At 38.5% G+C, this 24,021-nt stretch overlaps 6 protein-coding genes across 6 annotated transcripts in view; 3 read left to right on the top strand and 3 right to left on the bottom strand.

Moving 5' to 3' along the window:
- The window catches only part of CBG08043, a gene marked incomplete at both ends in the record, with an annotated part of 608 nt that extends 193 nt beyond the window's left edge, over window positions 1–415 (top strand). The window contains 2 exons of the mRNA XM_002646112.1: window positions 1–121; window positions 172–415. The exon at window positions 1–121 is cut by the window's left edge and continues 193 nt beyond it. Of these exons, the coding sequence (XP_002646158.1) occupies window positions 1–121; window positions 172–415 (365 nt within the window). The remainder of the gene's footprint in view (window positions 122–171) is intronic.
- The window catches only part of Cbr-png-1, a gene marked incomplete at both ends in the record, with an annotated part of 4,589 nt that extends 1,372 nt beyond the window's left edge, over window positions 1–3,217 (bottom strand). Inside the window, 3 exon segments of the mRNA XM_002646111.1 lie at window positions 1,238–1,430; window positions 1,436–2,265; window positions 3,022–3,217. Coding sequence (XP_002646157.1) covers window positions 1,238–1,430; window positions 1,436–2,265; window positions 3,022–3,217 — 1,219 coding nt within the window.
- A 192-nt stretch (window positions 3,218–3,409) lies between these two features.
- On the bottom strand, window positions 3,410–6,043 carry CBG08044 (the record flags this gene model as incomplete). The annotated part of the gene is made up of 4 exons (XM_002646113.1): window positions 3,410–3,475; window positions 4,587–5,488; window positions 5,539–5,938; window positions 5,993–6,043. The coding sequence occupies 4 exons, from the start codon at window positions 6,041–6,043 to the stop codon at window positions 3,410–3,412; spliced, it is 1,419 nt and encodes a 472-aa protein (XP_002646159.1).
- A 220-nt stretch (window positions 6,044–6,263) lies between these two features.
- CBG08045 lies at window positions 6,264–14,771 on the top strand (the record flags this gene model as incomplete). The annotated part of the gene is made up of 13 exons (XM_045241546.1): window positions 6,264–6,427; window positions 6,522–6,756; window positions 6,814–6,923; window positions 7,752–8,092; window positions 10,031–10,269; window positions 11,062–11,209; window positions 11,277–11,413; window positions 11,517–11,796; window positions 12,490–12,674; window positions 12,977–13,311; window positions 13,871–13,986; window positions 14,032–14,181; window positions 14,590–14,771. The coding sequence occupies 13 exons, from the start codon at window positions 6,264–6,266 to the stop codon at window positions 14,769–14,771; spliced, it is 2,622 nt and encodes an 873-aa protein (XP_045093642.1).
- A 1,251-nt stretch (window positions 14,772–16,022) lies between these two features.
- Window positions 16,023–19,712, top strand: CBG26569 (the record flags this gene model as incomplete). Its single annotated transcript, XM_045241547.1, has 3 exons — window positions 16,023–16,096; window positions 18,495–19,106; window positions 19,154–19,712. 3 exons carry the CDS (start codon window positions 16,023–16,025, stop codon window positions 19,710–19,712), a joined length of 1,245 nt encoding a protein of 414 aa, XP_045098750.1.
- Window positions 19,713–24,001: 4,289 nt separating this feature from the next.
- Window positions 24,002–24,021, bottom strand: part of CBG08047 — a gene marked incomplete at both ends in the record, with an annotated part of 5,564 nt that continues 5,544 nt past the window's right edge. The window contains one exon of the mRNA XM_045241548.1: window positions 24,002–24,021. This exon is cut by the window's right edge and continues 1,187 nt beyond it. Within this exon, the coding sequence (XP_045093643.1) occupies window positions 24,002–24,021 (20 nt within the window).

Below are 24,021 nucleotides of genomic sequence, written 5' to 3' on the forward strand. Positions count from 1 at the left end.
AATTCGTTGGAATGTACCAGACCATGACTATTGTGGAAACTATTGTATGTATGCTGGTACCATCGGTCTTGATCATTGCTTGCAACTGTCTAGTTGTCAGCAAATTGAACAGCCATATCAAGTTAGTTTTTTAAAGTTTATAAGATGGAATCCAACGTTCCCATTTTCCAGGAAGAACCCAGGATCCCCAGCGGTGTCATTCAATACTGCTGATATTGTGCTAACAACTCAGACTTCTGCTCCGAGCAACACACTGAAGAGCTATACGAGAATATCCAGCAGATTCTCGATTGATGTGGAGAAGACTCCGAAAAAGAAGAAGAAGGGAATCCGGTATACTGATATTCAGTTGACCAGATCCCTCTTGGTCGTCACTTGGGCGTTCATTGTACTCACCATCCCAAGTNNTTTCTAGCCTTACAAATAAATATAAATTTGCCGTATCTTGGCTCATTCTCCACCGTTTTCAATAATTTTTGGCTTGAATTTTTTAGAATTTTCAGCTTCGAAAGAATATATTTTTAGCGAAATCTAGTCTGCGTCTTTAAAAATTACAGTAGTTACTGTATTTTTTGAGCCTATTTCCTCAATTTTTCTACTGAAATTTCGAAAAATTCCAGAAAAATCATAGAAAATCGGGGATTTGGAAATCCAAATATTCCAAAAATCCACAATTTTCTAAAAATTCTGAAATTTCAGATCGTCAGAAGTTTTCCAAAAAAATCGAAAAATCGAAAAATCGGGAATTCCAAAACTTCGAAAATTCCTGGAAATTTTGGAATTTCAAGGAATTCCTGGAAATCCAGAAACTCGAAAAATCGAAATTTAGAAACTGCGGAATGTTCAGAAATTCAAAGAAATTCAAAAGTTCCTGAAAATCCGAAAACGCCAAAATTTCAAAATTTCAAGAGTTCCGATAAATTCCTGAAAATCGAGGAATTCCAAATCCAGTAATTTCAGATAGTCAGAAACTCTAAAAATTTCAGAAATTCCAGATATATATCTTCTTTTTGTTTTGATAATTTCAAAAATCCCAAAAAATCAAAAGTTTCAAAAATCGCAAAAGTTGGGATTTTTTTTAAAATCTGAAAATGTCAAAAATCTTGAAAATTCGAAAAAAAAACTTTTTTTTTTCATTTTTCTCTAGATTCTTCATTATTGTTTTTCCGATTTACATTGAAAAAAAACGGTAAAAATCGACTAAAAATCGATTTTCTCAAAGAAAAAAGCCTCTCACCTGTAGTTCTCCCTCCCATATCCTCCCCGAGCTTCTCCCATCCGATCCTCTGATTTTTCGCCTCTTGAACCATCATTCCCATCAGTTCACACACCCGCCGAACCGCCAACTCCCTCTTCCTCTCCTCCGTTGCCCCGGCCATTTGCCTGGCGTTCAATTTCCCGAGGAAATTCTCCAAAACCCCTTGTCTCACTCATTTCTCTCTTGGGTCACCAGCTTCTTGCTATCAAAGACATATCTCCAGGTGACATCTGTCACGTGGTCATGCCCATAAGCAATACAGTACTTCAACTGCTTCTTCCACCCACGAGTGTAGAGCAACGGGCGGTCCATAGTGTTCTCACAGGGATCCACGTGGATCCATCTTTGCTCTTTTTTGAGATACACCTCGTTCCACACATGATCAGTGGTGTCGAGCACAAAACGATTTTCTAGGCCGGCGGCCGAGAGGATTAGACCAAAACAATTCGCCCATTCTCCACACCGTCCAGTACGGGTCTGCAGAAGCTTCGAAGGATCGTTATACCTTGGGAATCGCATTTCAGAGTTACACCCATTGCAGATGAAGACCTCAACTCTTCCAGCTCCTCCCTCTTTTTCTTCTTTCGTCGGTGTTCCGTTTAACCCTTCTGTGGTACATTTTAAAGTGCATTTTAGGCATGTAGGGCGGTCGAACCAGGTGAAAAAGTCGTTTTTGAACCAATCTAGAAGCTCCTGGAGTACTTTTTTCTCGTCTTCTCCGTTTTCCAAACGATCAGAGATCCCATCTGGCATCACACTCCTCGCCAACGCCTTGAACACCTCGTCAGTGTGCATTTTCCGAAGCTCCGTGTACCCCACGAATCTCTCCAGAAACTTCTTTTCCTCGTCTGACGCTGCATTCGGGTTGGCTGGTGTCGAAGAATAGTGTTTTCGAATAGTGCTGATGATTGCGGATTCGTTGGCGCCGCGCACCGAATCCACTTGTTGCTTGTTTTTGAAGAAGAGGAAGGTTGGCATGGCGGAGATACTGTAGCGCATCACGATGTCTGGAAATTCAAAAACTGCTTTAAAAATCATTTTCAAACGATAAAGCTAGAAATCTAGAGAAAATTTTTTTCTCGAAAACTTAAGACTAAAATCGTTTAAAACCGTTGAAAATAAGCCGATTTACAGTGAATTCAAGTTTTTACTGAGGCTTAGCAAGTTTTGTAGTTTGTATTCACTGAGAGACATGAAGCCCAGACTACAAACTACACACTTCAAGAATGTATAGAAAATTTGCGAAATTTTGACTTAAAAACCGTCGAAAATGGAGCAAAACGAGATGAAATAGAGCTAGTTATTACTTTTACTGAGGCTTAGCAAGTTTTGTAGTTTGTAGTCTCTTAGCCTCAGGAAAACTAGCCGCCGCGCCGCCACTCCAATGCCACGTCTCAAGAATTTACTGAGGCTTAAAAATTTTGTATTTTGTAGCCACTTAGCCTCAGGAAGCGCGCGCGCTATTTTACTGAGGCTACAAGATTTCCTAAGCCTCAGTAAAACACTCCAACGCTTTTACTGAGGCTAACAAGCATTTTTTGTTTGTAGTCGCTCAGCCTCAGTAAAACAGCACGCGCGTTTCCTGAGGCTAAGTGACTACAAACTACAAGATTCTTTAGCCTCAGTAAATACTTCAAATCGCTGTAACTCGGCTCATTTTCCACCGTTTTTTATGATTTTCGGCTCAAAATTTCAGGAATTTCAAGCTTAAGGATGCTTTTCGGTCATTTTTCTAGATTTTTTCCTAGTTTTGGCTCTATTACCTCTCGCCAAATCCGTATTCACTTTAAGAAACGTGGCGTTTCCAAACTCCATCGAAAGCCGCTCGAACGCAGGACTTATCATCCGGCACGGACCACACCAATTGGCAAAAAAGTCCACAATTATGAGCCGATTCGAGTCGGATTTCTCCAGAATCTCATTGAGCTCGGGAAGTCGGGACACCTCTCGAACCGGCATTTTCTGGGGCTGTATGGGAGGGAAAATAAGGGAAAAAAGCTTGAAAATTGGATAGGAAAAAAGATTTTAATCGTTTGAAAATACGATTTTTAAGACAAAACATAAGAAAAGAAGGTGATAAATTAAAGATTATTCCAGGAATTTCAGATCAAAAATACAAAACACGATGAAAAATAGCTTAAAAATAAATTATCAATCCTCTCGCTTGCGAATATTCCTGCCGCCAGCCTTCTTCTTGAATTCAATCGGTCCTTTTACCTGAAAATAGAATTCTGATGGTTTTTAACGTTGAAAAAAATTTTATAGCTTTATTTTATGCAGAAATCTATTTCCCAAAAAAAAAATCGCGCGAAATTCGAATTTTTGTCGATTTTCAGTGTTTTTTGGAATTTCAGAATTCCAAAAATCAGAATTTCAAATAAAAATGGTCCAAACAACGGTTTTTGGTGTTTTTTTTTGAAGCCGAAACGACCCAAAACCTAGAAAAAACGATGAAAATCGCGAAAAAACGAGTTTTTCAAAAAAACTGCACAGATGGCCTAGTGGGTTTTTGGACACGAATCCCAACACCAGGGTTCGATTCCACTCGACGCCAAACTCTTTTTGTTTTTGTGCTGAGCATGTTTTAGTGGTTCTAGACGCTTCTAAATGTCATTTTCAGATTTTTCTGAAAATCTGAAATTCCAAACAACACTGAAAATCGACAAAAATTCGAATTTCGCGCGATTTTTCTCAGAAGTTGACCTAGAAAACTCCCATTCGGCCAACAGGTGAATTTTCTCAATGATCTGCGGAAAAAAGGCGCGAAATTCAAATTTTAATATATTTCAAAGTTGTTTGGAATTTCAGATTTTCAGAAAAATCTGAAAATGATCTATTAAAATTTGAATTTCGCGCCTTTTCGCCGCAGATCATTGAAAAAAATTCATCTGGTGGCCGAATGGGAGTTTTCTAGGCCAACTACTGAGAAAAATCGCGCGAAATTCGAATTTTTGTCGATTTTCAGTGTTTTTTGGATTTCCAGAACTTCAGGAAAATCTGAAAATGACATTTAGAAGCGTCTAGAATCACTAAAACATGCCCAGCACAAAAGCAAAAAAGCTTTGGCGTCGAGTGGAATCGAACCCTTGCGTTGAGATTCGTGTGTGCCCAAAAACCCACTAGGCCATCTAGGCAATTTTTTGAAAAACCTTGTTTTTTCGCGATTTTCATAGTTTTTTCTAGGTTTTGTCGTTTTAGGCGACCAAAACTCGATTTTTGGTCCATTTTAAGCCTATTTCACCCTAATTACCGGTGGTTTTTCGGTTTTTTTATGGGAATCTACATACAATTTTGTAAAAATAAAGCACATTTTCATGAATTTCTCTACCTTTTTAGTCATCACCGTCGCCGTTTTCTCTCCAAACTCGAATTTCGGCTCCTCGGCCCTCTTCTTCTCCTCTTCCTCCTCTCGTTGAGCCTCTTCTTCACGGAAACGGGCGGTTAGTGGAGATTCGAAGACCTCCTGCTTCTCCTCCTTGGTTACACGAACCCAAGCGCCAAATGGGTTGCCAGGGGTCGGAATTGACGGTTTTGGAGGCTCGATTAGACCGATTTCAGGGACTTTTTCGGGTTCTGGAGCTTCCTCTTCTTCTGGCGGAGGTGGCGGAGCTTGGAGCATCATATCCTTTTCCTGGTCCATCATAGCTTCACGTTCTGGGGTTCCAACGATCTCGAATTCTTCCTCTTCATCGTCTACATCCTCCTCATCACTGTAATCGTCTTCATCGTCTTCTTCGACGTCTTCTTCCTCCTTAGCCTCTTCCTCTCTCCTCTTCCTTTCCCTCTCTGCACACTTCTCCTTCCACAACGCCTTCTTCTCCTCCTTGGTCAACTTCTGGCCCTTCCTAGGCCTATCCGTATAGTTCTGCTCCTTCCGATTAGCCTCTACCTGCTCTGCCATCCCATTCTTCGCCAATTGACTCTTAATAAACGCCGAGACGTCGTTCTTCCCACTCCTCACCGCCTGCACCTCATCCATTCCATAGTAATTCTTCTTCCGCTGCTCCTCAAACTCTCTACACTTCTCCTCGTACTGTTGCTCGGTGTAGAAGTGATTCGGGGTGTCCCATCTAGTGGAATTATCGAAGAGGTTCCAGTAATAGTGACCAGGGCCGTCTGGATTGCGAGCACGTACCCAGGAGATTTCAGCACATTGCGTTTGAGTTTCAGGGAGATATCCAACGGCTAAGTGCTCCGGAAGAGCAGGTCCAGCGGCATTAGGGTTGGTCACTGGAAATTTGAATTTTTAACTAAAATTTGGAACTTTCTAAGGAACCCACAATCCCTATAAGCTGATACCACATCTCCTTTGCTAATTTTCAGATCTGGAGCTGCTCCCGCAGGTGCTGCGGCTCCTCTTTTCATGGCTCCAGCCTCCCTCCTTGACGCCATCTCTCTTGCCATGGACCCCACATCTTTATGCTTGTTCGGATCGAAAATATTCATCCGAAGACCAGTGGATGGTAAACTGGGTCCCGCCACGATCCCTTCTCCATTTCTAGACATTGAAGCGGCTGCTGCAGCCTCCATTCTAGCCAATGTCCCATTGAGTTTGGCGTCAGCCAGCTCTTGCTTCTTTCCCTTCTGCATCGTCTCTCGAATCCGCTGCTGGAGCATTGCTTTGTGTCGCTCTCCACGATCATGATGGTCCTGTGATGCTTTGTTGTTTCCGAACCAGACCTGAAGGCGAAAAAATATTTTTTTCAATAAAAATTTATTTTTTGAAAAAATTACCTTGCAAATTTCACAGAATCGCTTTCCAGTCGACACCCATTGTTCTGCCATTTTTTTAAATATAGAAACTATCGGTTTTTCAGCTGAAAACCCAGAAAAAAGCTTTAATTTTAAGAAGACGTGGAGTAAATACGAATTGAATAACTTGTCCGAGAGGAGTCCGAGCGCTTGGTGGCCTAACTTTTCCTGATGTGGAGTCCTCGAGGACAACGCATTTTTCAATGAATTTTCAACGAATTTTCAATCAAAATCTCGAATTTTAGTTTTAGAAATGCTGGAAGAACCGCCTATATTGACGGAAGAAGAAGCCAAAGAAATTCTAGATGGCGTTTCCTTCTTCTCGCTGGAGTTTGATGATATTCAAGGCCTGGCAACTTTTATGCTTGCTCATGCCAGGCAATTGCCTGAAAGTGAATATGTGATAGAGGTTTTTAGGTGAGAAAAAGCTGAAAAAGCTGAAAAAACTGGAAAATTTCCAGCAAAAATCCAAATTTTGAATGAAAAAATAGCAATTTTCCAAAATTCTCAGACGCTACTGCTACGGAGTCGTTCGCTGCGTCGAGGTTGACAGAAAGTGCTCAAAGCGATTCATTCCAAACTTTATCAGCTCAATTCAACACCTGAAAGACGCTGAAAAAGTGATTCAAGCAGTCTACGAGGTCCTTCTGTCTCTTCCAATGATGCTACAGGCCAGATGGGATCTTCTCACAATGCTGGCTAGTTCTAGAATGATTGAAGACCTAGATGAGGTTCTCTTCAAGGAGGTTAGACCTTGAAAAGTTAATTTTCTTGTAATTTTTGTGAATTTTATGAATTTTCAGGTTATGTCCTGTTCTCCAGACCAGGACTTGGCTGCCAGATGCTCTAGTACTATGCTACAAATGGCAGCGAACCCTAAAACTTCTGAAAAGGCGGCAGAGATCGTTTTTAGGTAATTAAAAATAGCCTAGGAGGTTCCTAAAATCATGAAAATAAATAAAAAATCGCAAAAAATCCTAAAATGCGGAAAACATCGAAAAAAGGCATTGAAAAAGCGAAGAAAAAGGCTGAAAATGGTCCAAAAATCGACAAAAAGGACGCCAAAACGACCCAAAACCTGGAAAAAATGATGAAAATCGCGAAAAAACGAGTTTTTCGAAAAATTGCACTGATGGCCTAGTGGGTTTTTGGACATTTACGAATCTCAACACCAGGGTTCGATTCCACTCGACGCCAAACGCTTTTTGCTTTTGTGCTGGGAATGTTTTAGTGATTCTAGACGCTTCTAAATGTCATTTTCAGATTTTTCAGGAATTCTGGAAATCCAAAAAACACTGAAAATCGACAAAAATTCGAATTTCGCGCGATTTTTCTCAGTAGTTGGCCTAGAAAACTCCCATTCGGCCACCAGATGAATTTTCTCAATGATCTGCGGAGAAAAGGCGCGAAATTCAAATTTTAATAGATTTCAAAGTTGTTTGGACTTTCAGATTTTCAGAAAAATCTGAAAATGACATTTAGAAGCGTCTAGAACCACTAAAACATGCTCAGCACAAAAACAAAAAGAGTTTGGCGTCGAGTGGAATCGAACCCTGGTGTTGGGATTCGTGTCCAAAAACCCACTAGGCCATCTGTGCAGTTTTTTTGAAAATCTCGTTAAAAATAGATTTTTGAACCATTTTTATCCTAATTACCGGACCCCACTTCGCTATTTCGATGCGTTTTCTTGATTTTTATTGGAATCTAGATAGATTTCTGCGTAAAATAATGAAAATTCCAGAGGCCTTACCTCTCCGATCTTCGCCACCCGTAACAATGTGACTCGATCGTGGTTGTGTCGAATAATCAACATGAAAAGCTCTCAAAAGTGCATTGAGAAGGTTCTAGAGCTGTGTAGAGAGGAGGTGATAAGGAGTCATTCCAAAATGTGGCCTGTTGCGTTTCGAGAGATCTCTGGACTCACTTGTGTGGATCTACAATGGAAACCAGTGCTGGAGGAGGAGCCATATGATACCCTGACGTTTGCACTAATGGGATATTTCTCAGTATTGCTGGCATTGAAGCATAGTTCCAGTCAAGTGCATGTGAAGCTCAAACATGACGATGTCGTTGTGGCCAAAGGTACAAAAAATTCAGTTTAGGATTTTTAAATAAATTAAAAATGTAGAAAAACATTCAGATTCATATAGAAACTTCGAAAAATGCCAAAAATCGCTTATCGACTATTGTAGGAAGCTATTAAGCTATTTTTGGTCGATTTTGGACCACTTTCGAGCAGTTTTAGACAGTTTTGAAACCATTTAGGCTCATTTTTGGACCATTTTAGACTATATTTAGACTATTTAAGGGCATTTTAGACTATTTTAGACATATTTTGGGCCATTTAGGACCATTTTTGGACTATTTTAGACAAATTTTTGATCATTTTGGACAACTTTAAGATTTCTTTGGACCGCGTTTAGACCCTTTTTGGACCTTTCTGGACTTTTGTGGTTCATTTTTGGGCCATTTTAAACAATTTTTAACCGATTTTGGACCATTTTGGGTCATTTTTAGAAACTTGTGGAATCTTTTTTTTTTTTGAAGTCCCCCCAAAATTCCGAAAATATGCGATTTTTCTTCGATTTTTAGCAAAGTTTGTAGGCCTTTTTAGGTTTTACAGCTATTTTTGAAGATTCTTAATAGATTTTCCCAGATTTTTTGACTGAAATTGAAGAATTTCTGTGGTTTGCAGTTAAAACTTTGAAAATTCTAAAATATTTTGAGCCAAAAATCATCGAAAACGGTGGGAAATAAGCCGAGATACAGCGCTTAGAAGTTTTTACTGAGGCTTATGGCAATTTGTAGTTTGTAGTCGCTTAGCCTCAGTAAAATTCAGTTTCTTTTAAGAAAGGTTCCGGAGGCTAAGAGACTACAAACTAGAAAACCTTCTTAGCCTCAGTAAAATCTTTGGAGTGTTTTACTGAGGCTTATAAAAATTTGTAGTTTGTAGTCGCTTAGCCTCAGGAAAACTAGCCGCCGCCGCTCAAGTGCCACGTGCCAAGAATTTACTGAGGCTTAGAAAAGTTTGTAGTTTGTAGTGACTTAGCCTCAGTAAACGCACATGATGTTTTACTGAGGCTTATGGCAATTTGTAGTTTGTAGTCGCTTAGCCTCAGGAAACGAAAAAATAACGCATGCTGTTTTACTGAGGCTAAGAGACTACAAACTACAAAGCATTTCTAAGCCTCAGTAAAAATTGAAATCTTTGTGTTGTTTCTCAGTTAGTTTTCAACCGTTCTTCGCTCGTTTTTGTTTAGAAATGACTTAAATTTTGTGTTGACTACAAACTACAAATGTTGCTAAGCCTCAGTAAATACGATTTTCATGATTTTTTATCGAAAAAATGTCAAATTTTTAGCTTAAAACTCGTTCAAGAAGATTACTGTAGATCCTTTTGAAATTTTTTCGCCAAGGTTAAAGTGCAGAAAAAACTACAAAATACTAGGTTTTCTACAGTCATCTACAGTAATCTCCCATGGAATTTCAGTTAAAAAATTCGAAAAAACCGAAAAGAATCTTCAAAAATAGCTGGAAATCCTAAAAAGGTCAAAAAATTTTCCAGAAAATTGGAGAAAAATCAAATTTAGATTCTCGAAAAATCGATTTTTTTGTAGTTATAGCGAAAACTGGTTCAAAATGGTCCAAAACCGGCTAAAAACTGCCTTAAATAGGTTTAAAAATAATCTGAAATGACCCAAAAATGAGCCACAAAGGTCCAGAAAGGTCCAAAAAGGGTCCAAAGAATTCTTAAAGTTGTCCAATGAAATACTTGTCTAAAATAGTCCAAACTGATCTTATATGACTCAAAATATGTCTAAAATTGTCCAAAAATGAGCCAAAATGGTCCAAAAATAATCTAAAACTGCCCGAAAGTGGTCCAAAATCGACAAAAAAAAAATAGCTTAATAGCTTCCAAAGATCGTCGAGAAGCGATTTTTGGCATTTTTTTAAGTTTCTGTATGAATCTGGATGTTTTTCTACACATTTTGATGCTAATTTCACACAAACTTGTTTCAGGAATCGAATTCCTGGGCGCCATCTGCTCGAAACAAGCCTTCACCGTCTGCTCCAAATACAAAATCTATCCTCCCAACCTGGAAAGAGCTGTAATTATGGAGATGACCTCTCCACGCAACCCAGACATCTACGATATCATTGATGAGGATATGGTGAAGTCGTTCAGCAGTGAGACACAGATGCACTTCACCAAGGAGAAGCTCAAATGGCTCATCACTCAGAAACAGAATGAGACTATGGTAAAAGATTTGGGATTTTTTTATTGCTGCATTTTGTACAAAAATGTTTTTTAAAAAACCGCCCATAATCAGGCAAAAATAGGCTAAAAATGGTCCGAAAATCGATTTTTGGTGCGTTTTTTGACGCCGAAACGACCCAAAACCTAGAAAATACGATAAAAATCGCGAAAAAAAAAGATTTTCAAAAAATTGCACAGATGGCCTAGTGGGTTTTTGGACACGAATCTCAACACCAGGGTTCGATTCCACTAGACGCCAAACGCTTTTTTGCTTTTGTGCTGAGCATGTTTTAGTGGTTCTAGACGCTTCTAAATGTCATTTTCAGGTTTTTCTGAAATTCTGAAATTCCAAAATTCACTGAAAGTCGATAAAAATCGATATAAATCTGAAAATGACATTTAGAAGTGTCTAGAACCACTAAAACATGCTCAGCACAAAAGCAAAAAGCGTTTGGCGTCGAGTGGAATCGAACCCTGGTGTTGAAATTCGTATGTGTCCAAAAACCCACTATGCCATGAATCCATGAACTTTTTCGAAAACTTCGTTTTTTCGCGATTTTCATTTTTTTTTTTCTAGGTTTTGGGTCGTTTCGGAGTCAAAAAAAGACCGAAAATCGAATTTTGGATCATTTTTAGCCTATTTTTGCGCTTTTTCGATGCGGTTTTTTGTGCATTTTAGGAACTTTTTTCAATGTTTTTTCCGAATTTTTCGTCGGAAGATTACTGCAGATTACTGTAAAAAACCTTAAAAATTTGGAATTTTTCGAATATTTTAAGTTTTTCGAAGCTTCAGACATTGGAAGCGCATCGTGCGGAGATTCTGGCCAAGATGGATCAGAAGTTCTATCCGGCTGAGGATGATGGATCGTTGAGAGTGGAGATCAATCTACGTACAGAGCTAGCCGCGCAGAATACGTTGAAGCGGTTTTTGAAGGTTCAGCGTGAGTATTACGACATCGAGAAGATAGCCGACAGCTTCTACCCCTTACACAACGAATTTCGCTTCAGACCCAACAGATGAGTATCCATCGGTGGCTGCTGTGATGGAGCATCTATCGCTTCAGGATATCGACGAACGGTGGTCCTGTCAGAAGATCAACAAGATCAATGACACGGTCGAGAGATGTTCAGGGATCGGGAGTTTAGTAGGAAGGTTATACGGAAATGTCTTCTCTATGATCACAAAATTCCCTTAAGGGTAAGCCTGTAAAGCTAAAAACATGAATCTCCACCCCCTATTTCTTCCAGTCAGTGGTCGACTACGTTGGCACGNCGATCAAGGAAGAATCCAAGAAAGAGATCATGATTCGGGAGAAGATCTTCAAAATGGCATGTGATTTGATGATTCTGGACGATGAGAACGCCCGTCCCCTCTCCTTATACCACTGCTTCATCGCGACGTGCTACCTGGAGCCTGTCAAAGTTACAGAGGTCTGGAACATCTGTAGAAGTCTGAAATCGGGGATAAAGAAGAGAAAGATGGCGGAGATGTTGTCCAAAGTGGTGACGAGTTCCGAGATCAGAGTTGGTGAGTTTTGAATAGGATAGAAAATAGCTCAAATTCATCAAAATGTGTAAGCAAAGAAAGAAAAAATTCTAAAAATCGCGTTTTCTGGAAACTTCTACATAGAAGGTTCTGGAATCTTTTTTTGAAAAAATTTCAAAATCCTCCAATTTTGATAAAATTTGATATCACGACCCGAAATCGCTTGAATTCGAAGAATCCGTGAAAAATTTCAAAAAAGTAGAAATTTGAAAATAAAAATTTGGGAAATTTTCAGTTTTTTCAAAAATTCCAAAATCGTCCGATTTCGATGAAAATTGATTTCACGGCCTAAAATGGCTTGTAAATTATGAATCTTCGAGAAAATTTCGACAAAGTCAAGTTTGGAAAAAAAAACTTTTTCGTAAATTTTCAGTTTTTTTCAAAAATTTCAAAAGCGTCTAGATAAAAATTGATATCACGACCTAAAACGGCTTAACAATACGTAATATTTTTAAAAATTTCAAAAAAGTCGAATTTTGAAAAAAACATTTGGGAAATTTTCAGTTTTTTTTCCAAAATTTTCAAAATGGTCCGATTTCGATGAAAATTGATTTCGCGACCTAAAATAAGATGAAAATGAAGAATGTGCAAAAAATCCTCGAAAAAGTTGAATTCTGGAAAAAAAATATTTTGAGAAATTTTCAATTTTTTTTTTTAAAATGGCTCTTTCTCCAGAACCCGACGTGCTCCACGACATCATCGTCTGCTGCCTGGGTATTCATCCCTTCCGTTTTGATATCGAATCCACGCAGCTCTTCGTGGCAGCAGTTTCGAAACTTCTAGCGTTCCGAAACGAATCAGAAAGGATTATGCTTTTCGAGGCGATTGCAGATCAGCCGGAGATCCTAGATTTGGTAAGAGCATAATGACCATTTTCAGAAGTCTAGAGCTCGGCTGTTAAGTGGTATTTACGGAATTCTAGAGAATTCCTGATTTCTGATAGACACCCATTCTGGCACGTTTTCAGTACAAAAAGGGGTGTCTTTCAGAAATCAGGAATTTTCGAAAAATTCTGAAATGCTAAGTTTTCAATCTAGGTCTGTTTTATAATCTCCACTTGACAGACGAGCTCTAGACTTCTGAAAATAGTCAAAATCAACTGAAAAACATCCTTTTTTCATATATATATATATATATATTTATGGCTTATCCCATTTTACAGATCCAAGAGATCCTGTGTCACAGTGCCGATCAGTTCTCCAGTGCCGCCTTCCAAATGGTTCTCTTCTTCTTCACTCGTTTCCACGTCGGAGCCATCGAGTTCTACCCCGAGGAGCATCTAAGAACCATCTCTCAAATTGTGAACTTTTGCCACTGGTCCATCCGGAAGTTTGCCGGCGAGACGATGATGTTGAGCATAGCGATTGACGCGATTTGTGGATTCCTCCCATGGAGTTATTTGAGGGAGAAGGCGTTGTTGAAGGATGGAGGAGCTGATGAGATAGAGGATCCTGTGGAGAAACTGATTGTCAGGAATTTAAGGCATAATCGGTTTTGGTGAGGGTTGAAAAGGCTTTAAAAGTGTAGAAAAAGATGTACATTCATATAGAAAACAGAGAAAAAATTTGTTTATTGAATTCTCGACATTTTCACGATGTCAAAATTGCTCAGCTGGAAATTTCCGTAATTTCGATACCCATATTGTCATAGTTTTGAATTTTAGGGTGTATTCTGAATTCTGACGTCATCTGGATTCAAAAATAAATTCTTACCCAAATAGCGCAATATGGGTGTCAAAATGGCGGAAATTAAGTTGCAATTCGTTTTGACATCGCTATTTTCTTAAAAATTGATTTTGGACTTCAGATGACGTCAGAATTCAGAATCTACATTAAAATTGAAAACTATGACAATATGGGTGTCGAAATTTCGCAAATTTCATGCTGAGCAGTTTTGACATCGTGAAATCTTCAATGTATTGGCGGGAACTCAAGAACAACGAGAGAAGCAATTCAAAAAAATCGCTTCAAGTCAATTTCTGGAAAATTTAGAATTTTCTCTTTGTTTCTATATGAAACTACACGTTTTTTCTACACATTATGCCTCTTTTTTCCAGCGTTCTCCTCTCCGAACACGACAAAGACGATGTCATGATGACGATAGAGGATTTCGAGCTACTTCCACAAGCTCAGTTTATAGTGGAGATTTTGAAGAATAAGGATAAGGGAAAGGGTACGGTTTTGGAGCCGAATTTCAGCTAGAAAATGAATTTTTCAGAACCGCTCAACGCGTTGGCTCAAAAACTGGCAAAACTCGTGGTGGCTGCCAAGTCGTTTGAGGAGATTCATGCGGTTTGGTTGGCCTATGGACTACTGTCTGATAAGGCGGTGGAGTTGATTGAGGAGGCCGAGAAGTATAAGGGGAAAGGTAGGGGATCTTTAGAGCTTCGTTTTTAGCTGAATTTTGAGTCAAAATCTAAGCTCTAGACTGATTTTTCGGCTCGCCAAGCTTAAAGTTACCGCTAAGCGTTTTTTTTTCTGGATTTTCAAGCTTCTGGAGTCAGCCGTAAGGATCTTTATGCTGCTAGGAAGCTTTCTTAGGCCTCTGAAACATTGTCTAGTCGAATTTTAAGACCAAAAACCTGGGCTCTGGGCCGATTTTCAAGCTCTTCAAGCGGTTAATAAGGAGTTTTTAGCACTTCCTACGCTATTTAGGCACCGTCTAGGCTGGTTGGAACACCGCCCAGGCTCAATTTGGGAAGTTCTCCTAGTCAGAGGATTCTCTAACTGATTTTCAGCTCACCTCCAAGCTTAAAATGAACACTTCAAAATTCAGAAAAAGACTGGAAACTTCGCTATCCATCGCGCACGCTCATGGACTCGCTGGTCGACGCTGGCGCCGGATTCCACACCACTGTTTCGGATCTTCGAATGGCAAACTCATGGCTGGATAAAGGTCTCGGCAAGATTCAAATCCTCACTGATAAGAAGTTCTGCCTAGAGGATTGCCCTCCTTAACTTGTTCTCCTGGGTCTTTTCTTCTCTCATTCCCATTTTCTTTCCCTCAAATCTCATTTCTTCTTCATGTTGCCCATATTAGATTGTTTTTATTTGACATTTATTTTGATATTTCGAATCAAATAAAGTCACATATTTGAACTTCAAAACAGTCAGATCGTAAAATCACATTTTTCTAGAAATTTCGAGCCAAAAACCGTCGAAAACGGTTTGAAATCGCCCGAGATACNNCNCTTTGAAGTTTCTACTGAGGCTAACACGGTTTTCTAGTTTGTCCGCCACTTAGCCTCAGTAAAACAGCATGCGCGTTTACTGAGGCTAAGTAGCTACAAACTACAAATTGCTATTAGCCTCAGTAAAAACTTCAAAGCGCTGTATCTCGGCGTGTTTTCAACCGTTTTCGATGGTTTTTGGCTCAAAATGTCTGAAATTTCCGGCAAAATCGGAAAAATGACCTAGTTGAATGCACGATAATTGTTGTTTTGCGATTTATTTTCGGTTTTGCAGTGAAAAATAAATGAGTTCTGGAGTTGCTAGCAATTATTTTTATACCAAAAAAGCTAAATTCAGTCCGAAAGTCTTTCCAAATTAGCAGAAAATCGTTTTAACCGGTTTTTAGGGACCGAAGCTTTGTAAATCGAGGCGCCTCGCGAGGTGATGCTATTATTTCAGCCTTTCGCCTCATTTCGGCGTTTTTCAGTGGAAGAATGGGTTCTAGAGATGCTAGCGATCATTTTCATACCAAAATTTGAAATTTTATTGGGAAAATCTTACTAAATTCGTAGAAAATCGCAAAAAATCGCTTTTACTGGTTTCTTGGGGGCGTGGCCTATTAAATCGACACCAAGAGAATTTTAAGTCTTTAATTCCACAGTACTAATTCTAGAATTTTCTCGCGTTTTTTTAAGTATTAGCTATAATTACTCTGTATAATGTTCATTATAACCATCCAATGCATAAATACATCGATCGCTCCAATGATAATCGAGCGGGAACGGAAGGGCGATTCAAAAAACAAACAGACCGCTACGCAGCCGCTCGGATGCGGTCGTTTAGGGTCCTGGCAATATACCCCAGAGAGTCACATAGTTTATTATCTGAAGTGCTACACCTTTTGGACCCTTATAACCGTAAAACTATTCATTCTGCATATCCATAAAACAACCTTTTAAGCTCATATTGTATTCCCTTTGGACCTATATAACATCCTATTACCCTTATACCACTCATTCCTTTATTCACTCATTCTCAATGGTGTCTACTCTATTCAACATACCAAGCAGAGTTATTCGAGACAATCTCAACGAAATGGATCCATTGAAATTGTAAGTTATTTTATGGTTTTAAACTATTCAAATCAATCAAAAATATCCTTTGCCTTCAATACCGTAACCACTCTGTTCGGATGCCGCAGCTAACCGTCAACTTTGGGCAATTATCTCAGTTCCTGTAAAAGATATCAAAAAGCTGTTAACTGATAAAAGGTTTATCAAACCCTCAGTAATATTTCATTAGTTGACCACTTTTTGATATCTCTTACAGGAAATGAGATAAGTTTGCTCAAAGTTGATGATTAGAATGATTACAGTAATTCTATTCGAATGCAACTGACCGTCAACTTTGGGCCAAATTATCTCGCTCCCTATGAAAGGTATCAATAACTGGTCAACTGATAAAATGCTTATGATAATATGATTAACATTTTTTCAGTTGACTACATTTTCTATATCTTCCAAAAGAAATCAAGATAAATTGGCTCAAAGTTGACATCTAGAGAATTTAACGTTAGGCCCCGTTGATCGGTAAAAGAATATTTTAATCTCGTTGGGAATCATCAAAGTTCAGGGGGTTTTTATCACTTTGTAAAAGAAGCAGTCTTCATGAATCCATACTCTATTGTATGTCTAATTTCATACGTTTCCACCTAATATCCAAGGACATATTGGTTGAGAGGTTACGGTAACCACTCTACTCGAATCCCTAGCTAGTCGTAAACTTTGAACGCATCTATCTCATTTCCTGTAAAAGATATCAAAAAGTTGTCAACTGATAAAATGTTTAGCATGTTATCAGCAATATTTTATTAGTTGACCGCTTTTGATACCTTTCACAGAAATCGAGAAAATTGACTCAAAGTTGACAGGAGAATTCTGTTAAATTCGGACCATAATTCCCCATAGATCGGTAGAAGAATTTAAGGACTCGCTTGCAAATCATCAAATTTATAGTTGTTCCTAATTTTCAAAGAAGTTAGTTCAATTACTTACTTTTCTGCCTAATTTCATACCTTTTGAATTTGTATACAACAATACATAGGTTTAGAAGCTACCGTAACCTCACCATCCGAATCCCTAGCTAGTAGTAAACTTTGAGCCCATTTATTTCGCTTCCTGTTACAAGGGAACGACAACACCTCGTCAGTTTGGATTTTGATGAAAATTTCAGAATATGTCAAGGATATCCTATCTAGACATCCCTGAAAATTTTAGAACACGCTCGTCAATTTCAGCAGAGTTATATCCGTCCAAAGTTTTAGTACTGAAATCCGTTGATTTGCATGCTTTACCACACATTTCATCCCCGAAATCCCTTTAAAAGGAGTTTGAAGAGGGCCTGAGATTTAAGCGCCTTTCGAATCAATAGTAAATGTCAACGGCGTGGTGTCGGGGATGTGGTGGGCGCCAGTAGTCACGAGGCTGTGGGTTCGGACCCTCTAGTGTTTTTTCTTTTTCTTTCTTTTTGTTTTCTTATTTTGCGACATTTCAGGATATCTCTGACATATGTTTCAAAATTTTATCAATTCAAGAGAGTAGAAACAAAATTTAGAAAAAAAAATTTTCAAAAAAAATTCCAAAAAAATTTGAAGGTTCAATCACTGGAATGTGGTGGTTTTGAAGCTCTGTTTTTGGACCTATACGGACCATGAATGAATAATGAAAAGCGTGCAATCAAAAAATAGATTACCTATCAGTTGTAAAATAATATTTGCAAACAATTATCACTACTTTTTCAAGGAAGTTTTCCAAATTGACAAAAGCTCGATAAAATCACCCACCCAAATGGTGGAAAAAATCTCAAATTTTTTCAAAAAAATTTTTTTCAGAAAATGTCTGAAATATGATATTACACATAATTCTGAGTATAGCAAAACAAGTTTCATGTTCTGGAACCTCATGAAAGCGGAGAAAATCGCCTTTGAAAATCGCTATTTTTGCACTGAAAACGCGATTTTTGGTACTGAAACTGATATAACTCTGCTGAAACTGGCGAGCGTGTTCTAAAATTTTCAGGAATGTCTAGATAGGCTATCCTTGACATATACTGAAAATTTCATCAAAATCCAAACTGACGAGGTGTTGTGGTTCCCTTGTTAGAGATATTAGTATGTGGTCAACTTTTAAAATATTTATCATAATATCAGCAATATTTTATCAATTGATCACTTTTCTATATCTCTTACAGTAACCGAGATAATTAGGCTTAAAAAGATAGGCCCCTTCCTCCATTATCCTACTCTCCCTGGGTCCGCTTTCTTGGAACCAAGTTATCTCGATTCCTGAAAATTATATCAAATAACGGTCAACTAGTAAAATGTGGGAAATTTAATTTGCTATATTTTTGTAGTTTACGCTTTTTTGATATCTTTCTAGAAGCCGAAATAATTGTGTTTTAAGTAATCAACCCTTTTTGATGTCTAGTGACCTTCAATTGCCCAATTTTCAGATTTTCCCTGTCCCTTGAATCTCTAGAATCCTCAAGGGACATAAAGTACTATGGACCAAAAAACCTACTCCTGGATATCTGTTCAGATGGAGAAGTTGGCCTATTCGAGATCACCGCAAAAGATGGGACATTTCCAATTCACATACTCCAAAAGAAATCAGCCAACACTTTAGAAATCAACACCTACAGTATCCTGGAGGCTACTGTAGACATTCATTTCGACTCTAAATTCGTGTCAGTTTTTTGTGACAATTTGAGGATTGGAATGAGAGTGGTGTTGCTGCATTTGAAGGAGATTTTCGGATGCAGAGTTGGGATTTGCAAGTTGGAGAACTTTTGGAGAGATTATAAGGATGTTGGGGACGATTTGGGTTCGGAAGAGCTCAATTTGGAAGGGATTGAGGAGCCAAAAATTGAAAAAATCTGTGCAAATAAGGTCTACAGTATCCTTCCATTCAAAAAGCCAAGCCGCCAAGGAGTTAACTTAGAATCCATTAAGAAGCTAGAGGATCTTCTGAATTATCCAAGTATCCAAAAATCCAGATTCCCACTTCTCCAACTTCCAGGCCTGGATCTGGAGAACGTTTTCAAGGAAATGGAAGTCATGGATTTGTAAGGGATCCCTCAGATTTGATATTCTAAATTTGGAATTTTTGTAGAATCTCCCTCTCCATGACCTCCAAGAAATTGCAACGACTGATAAGCCAGACCTCTGCCTCGATGGATCCCATTGCTCATCTCGAAGTCTACGCCTATGAGAAAGTGTCCCATGTGGAAATCCACACCTCCAACGACGTCATAAAGATTCACAGCCTTCAGAAGGACCCGAAATCCCTTAAAGGAATTTTTGATGTGGAGGATTACTGTATCAATGGAACCAAAGTTCCAACTCATATCGATTCTAAATTTATGACAACCTTCTGGAGAGATCATATCCAAGGAATGGGGATTATTGTACAGTACCTAATGGACCTTCTGGATTGCAAGGTACAAAAATTGGATATTGAATATATGGAGGAGGAAAAGAAGTCCCTTTTGGTGGATGTGATAGCTGATAAGCAATCAGAAATCGAGGAATTGATTGGATCCAATGATAGAAGGCTGAGAATCAAGAAGAGTTCGGCAAGGGCTTGTGAGGTGGGTATCAATAGAGCGAATTTGCAATTAAAGTTGGTTTTCAGGACTACTGTAACCAGTGCTGGAAATGTGATGCAATGAACACATGGAATGCTCAATTATCTCGATTCCTGTAAAAGATATATAGAAAAGTTGTCAACTTATAAAATGTTCATCATATTATCAGTAACATTTTATCAGTTGACACATGTTTGATATCTCATACAGGAATTGAGATATATAAGTTCAAACTTAACAGTATAATAGTAAACACCTAAAACAAGATCCCACATTTTGGGAGCACCCCTAGTAAACTGTCCTTCCATCTAAATATTCGCTGTCAATTTCATTAAATTTCAATAGCCCCCCTCCTTCTTTTCTATAAATTAACACCGAAATTCATAGGCAAGGAGCAAGGGGGGACAGAAAATGAAATTGAATGAGGCGATTGATGGGGGGAAGAAGAAGACACAATTAGGTATTTATAGGGGGAAGGAAACTGGTGGACCACTTGAGGGGGTATCTAGAATTACAAGTGTTCCTAATTTAGGAGGATAGACGGATAGGAGAAAACTCTCAATTGGAGCGCTCCTAATGATTCGAACCGTTAACTTTGAGCCAATATATCTAATTTTCTGTAAGAGATATCAAAAAGTTATCTACTAACAAAATGTTTATTATAAAAAGGAGATCATTCTGCTAGTTGACTATTTTTGAGGTCTATTACAGGAAACGAGATAATTAGATTCCAAGAAAGCGCACCCAAGGGGAGAGAGGTAAAGGTGGAGGCTGCCTGTCCCTTTCAACCAAATTATCTGGGTTGTTGTCAAAGATATTGTTACGTCCTTAGGATCCGGCATTCTGGCCGGCGCAAGGAATACAAATAGTAGTTATAGAATACAGATTTTATTCAGATACTAAAGATGTACGAGAATAGAGGGGGAAAAGTAGAGAAGGATGGGAGAGACTAGGACAGACCGAGAATGGTTGTCAGCCCCAAAGAAAGAGGGGTTCTGACCAATGAAACAACTAAGAAGAAGAGTGCCAGAGAAGGGCGCTCTTCTTAGGTGGGTAGATCACAAATAATTTGGTAGATCAAATATGAAACTAATCGAAGTATGCATAGAATGTAACAGATATCAAAATGTTTATTATAAAAAGGAGATTATTTTACTAGTTGACCAATTTTTGAGGTCTATTACAGGAACCAAGATGAATAAGATCTTGCTATCTACTCCCAGGAAGCGAGATGTTCCTTGTAAAAAGATAGTGCTTTTCATGAAGCATATACCTCCTGCTTCATGTTAAACACCTTTCTATAGAAAACTATACCTCATACACACTGATTACTCATTAGTATATGCACCATTCTTCGTTTTTTAATAAAAACCAGGCATTCAGAAAGTTCTATAAAGTTCCGGTTTGTTCTTTCCAACTGAGAAGGTCATGTATTTATAGATAACACTGTCTGGTGTGTAATAAAATTAGGTTGCGAGATCAGTTAATTGCTCGAATTCTCCAATTTTTCCCCTTCAAAGCAAACTAAAAACCACTCAAAACGGACCATTTTGAGCTGAGATACAGGGCAGAGACGCAGACACTCTCGTTTCTCTGCGCTCTCGCCAAACTTTAAAGGCGCACAACTCGCTTCAAAATTTAGCTAGAAAGTTGATTGTTGGCTAGAATTGTAGGAAATTTCAAGTGGAACAGAATGATATTAAATGTTGTATGAAAATTTGAAAAAAAAACAAGTTTTGCTTTAAAAAAAAGGGTAAAGCCTTCTATTCGGCTGTGGACGCTCTTGGAACTTTTTAAAAGCTGGGAACTACAGACAGTTAAGAAAAAACTCGAAAATCTAGTTGAATTCTTGAATTCTCCGAGGTTTTCCCTCTAAAACCAACTAAGCTCACTAAAAACGGACCATTATGAGCTGAGATACAGTTAATGGGGAGAGACGCAGACACTCTCGTTTCTCTGCGCTCTCGCCAAACTTTAAAGGCGCATAACTCGCTTCAAAATTTAGCTAGAGAATCGGTTTTTAGCTAGTTTTGTAGAAAAATTTAATGGGAATCAAATACAATTTGATAGTAACAAGTTGAAAAAACAACAATTTATCTTGATTCCTGTAGAAGAAATCAAAAAGTGATTAACTACGTTTTATATCCAAAATTGCCCTTGTCCCTCTTGTTTTCCCTTCACAAATATCATAGTAATAAACACAGAGTGTGTAAAGCACTTCCGGTGTCAGTAGCAGTTGTGTATAATGTAAAAGTGACAAATGGTTTCAAAATTCGCGCACTTTCTCCCCCACCAACAAACACTTGTCATTCTGTCCCTAATGCCTGGTGACAGCCGGACGACGACGTTTATCTTCTTGTATGAATTTCAATTCGCAACTAATTTATGCAAAACAGCTGACACTTTTTCGGGGGGCTCCGGATCCCAGAGAGTTTCTGGATCCAAAAACCAATCCATCATTTCTTTACCCACTTCTGCTTCTTCCTATGCTTCTTTTTGGTTTTTCCGCCGCCACCACCGAATTTTGAGGAGGCGCCTGTGAGATAGATGATAACGAGACATGATGGATTGGTTTCTGAGGTGTCATCTTGATTCATTGCGATTCCTAGTGAATAGGCTTCTATCGGTGGATAGCCGCTCTAATAGAAATCCACCGTGTACATGCATTTGAGCTCAATTATCTCGGTTACTATCAAAGATATCAATAACTTGTCAATTGATAAAATATTGCTGATACTATGATAAACAATTTAGCAGTTAACAACTTTTTGATAGCTTCGCTAGGAACCGAGATATTTAAGCTCAAAGTGCACGCATAGAGACACATGGGGGGTGTCTATCTGTAGATCGGTTTGTCCTTTTTTTTTAAATATTTTTCTTCTGTCTGTAATTGTCTTTTTTTGTCATTTCCTAAAACTCCAAGTTTTCTCCTTTAATACAAACTAAAAATCATTAAAATCGGACCATTTTGAGCTGAGATACAGGGGAGAGACGCAGACACTCTCGCTTCTCTGCGCTCTCGCCAAAAGTTTAAAGGCGCATAACTCGCTTTAAAATCTAGCTAGAAAGTTGAATTTAAGCTAGTTTTGTAGGAAATTTCAAGGGGACTAAAATGGTATAAAATTTGATAAAAACGTTATTCTACCAGACTGTTCATGATAATTCAAAATTACAAATCTTGTTTCGTCACCTCCCCAACTATAGTAGTGTTCTTGAAGGAGAGAAGAAGACGAGGTAAATATCTTTTTTAGCTTTTTCATCTTCCTGAAAAGACGACGTCGCATTCAACAAGTGGTAATCGCATTTTCAGCTTTTATGAAAAGCGCCGCGCGCGAAAGCGAAATAAATTTATTTTTGGTCTTCTTCTTTCTGTTGTTCGTCTTTGTAAGAAAATAATTCAAGAAAAGAAAAAAGGATTCTGGGAATGACAAGAGATGACATTTGCAGACACAAAAACGAAGAGGATAGAAAAAAAAAAACCAAGTATCGTATATGCACTTTGAGCTCTATTATCTTAATTCATTTCAATAAAATTTTTATTTGAAATTGCATATCATTCTAATCCCCTTGAAATTCCCAACAAAACTTGCTAAAAATCATATTTCTAGCTGAATTTTGAAGCGAGTTATGCGCCTTTAAAGTTAGTTTGGCGAGAGCGCAGAGAAACGAGAGTGTCTGCGTCTCTGCCCTGTATCTCAGCTCAAAATGGTCCGTTTTGAATGATTTTAAGTTAGTTTTAAAGGGAAAAACTTGAAGAATTCAAGAATTGAACTAGATTTTTGAATTTTTCACCAACTGGCTGTGGCTCCGAGCTTTGAAGTGGGTCCTGGAGCGCCCTCATCTAGTAAGCTTCCTCTTAAAACAGCGAGAAGCCTTCAAGGTTACTGTAGCTGCCAAAAACATGTCTGTCTAGCTAAAACATGCGGTAAATCTTGGTGCCTGTCAACGGACTGTCACCAGATGGACTACGAACAAGGGCAGCGTAGCTAGACTACTCCAAATTGAGGAATTCTGGCTTCAGAACATTTAGAAAGTTTGATTAGGCATTTTTCTGAGTTGTGTGGAAACCCAATTAAGGTTAACCTCATCCAGAAGATTGTGAAGATTCAGAAGATTCTTCCTAAAACTGTTCATCCCTTCTAGAAGGCTCCAAATCTGATCCCAAACCTTTCTCATTTTAAAAATTCCAACTTTCTACTCATCTTCCCCACCCATTCAAGTACATTGTATTGCACGCCTCATTTGCATACTAATTGACTATTGTGCCCCATGTACTAAAGACTTAAAAGAGAGAGAGAGAGAGAGGTACTAGTAATACTACCGCGATTATCCTTTGCCCCCCTGGCTGCGAGAATAAGCTTATGAAGTGGAGGCTAGCGGGCAGGATAAGCCA

The sequence above is a fragment of the Caenorhabditis briggsae genome, assembly GCF_000004555.2.
Source record: "Caenorhabditis briggsae complete genome, chrI, whole genome shotgun sequence".
Classification (NCBI taxonomy): Eukaryota; Metazoa; Nematoda; class Chromadorea; order Rhabditida; family Rhabditidae; genus Caenorhabditis; species Caenorhabditis briggsae.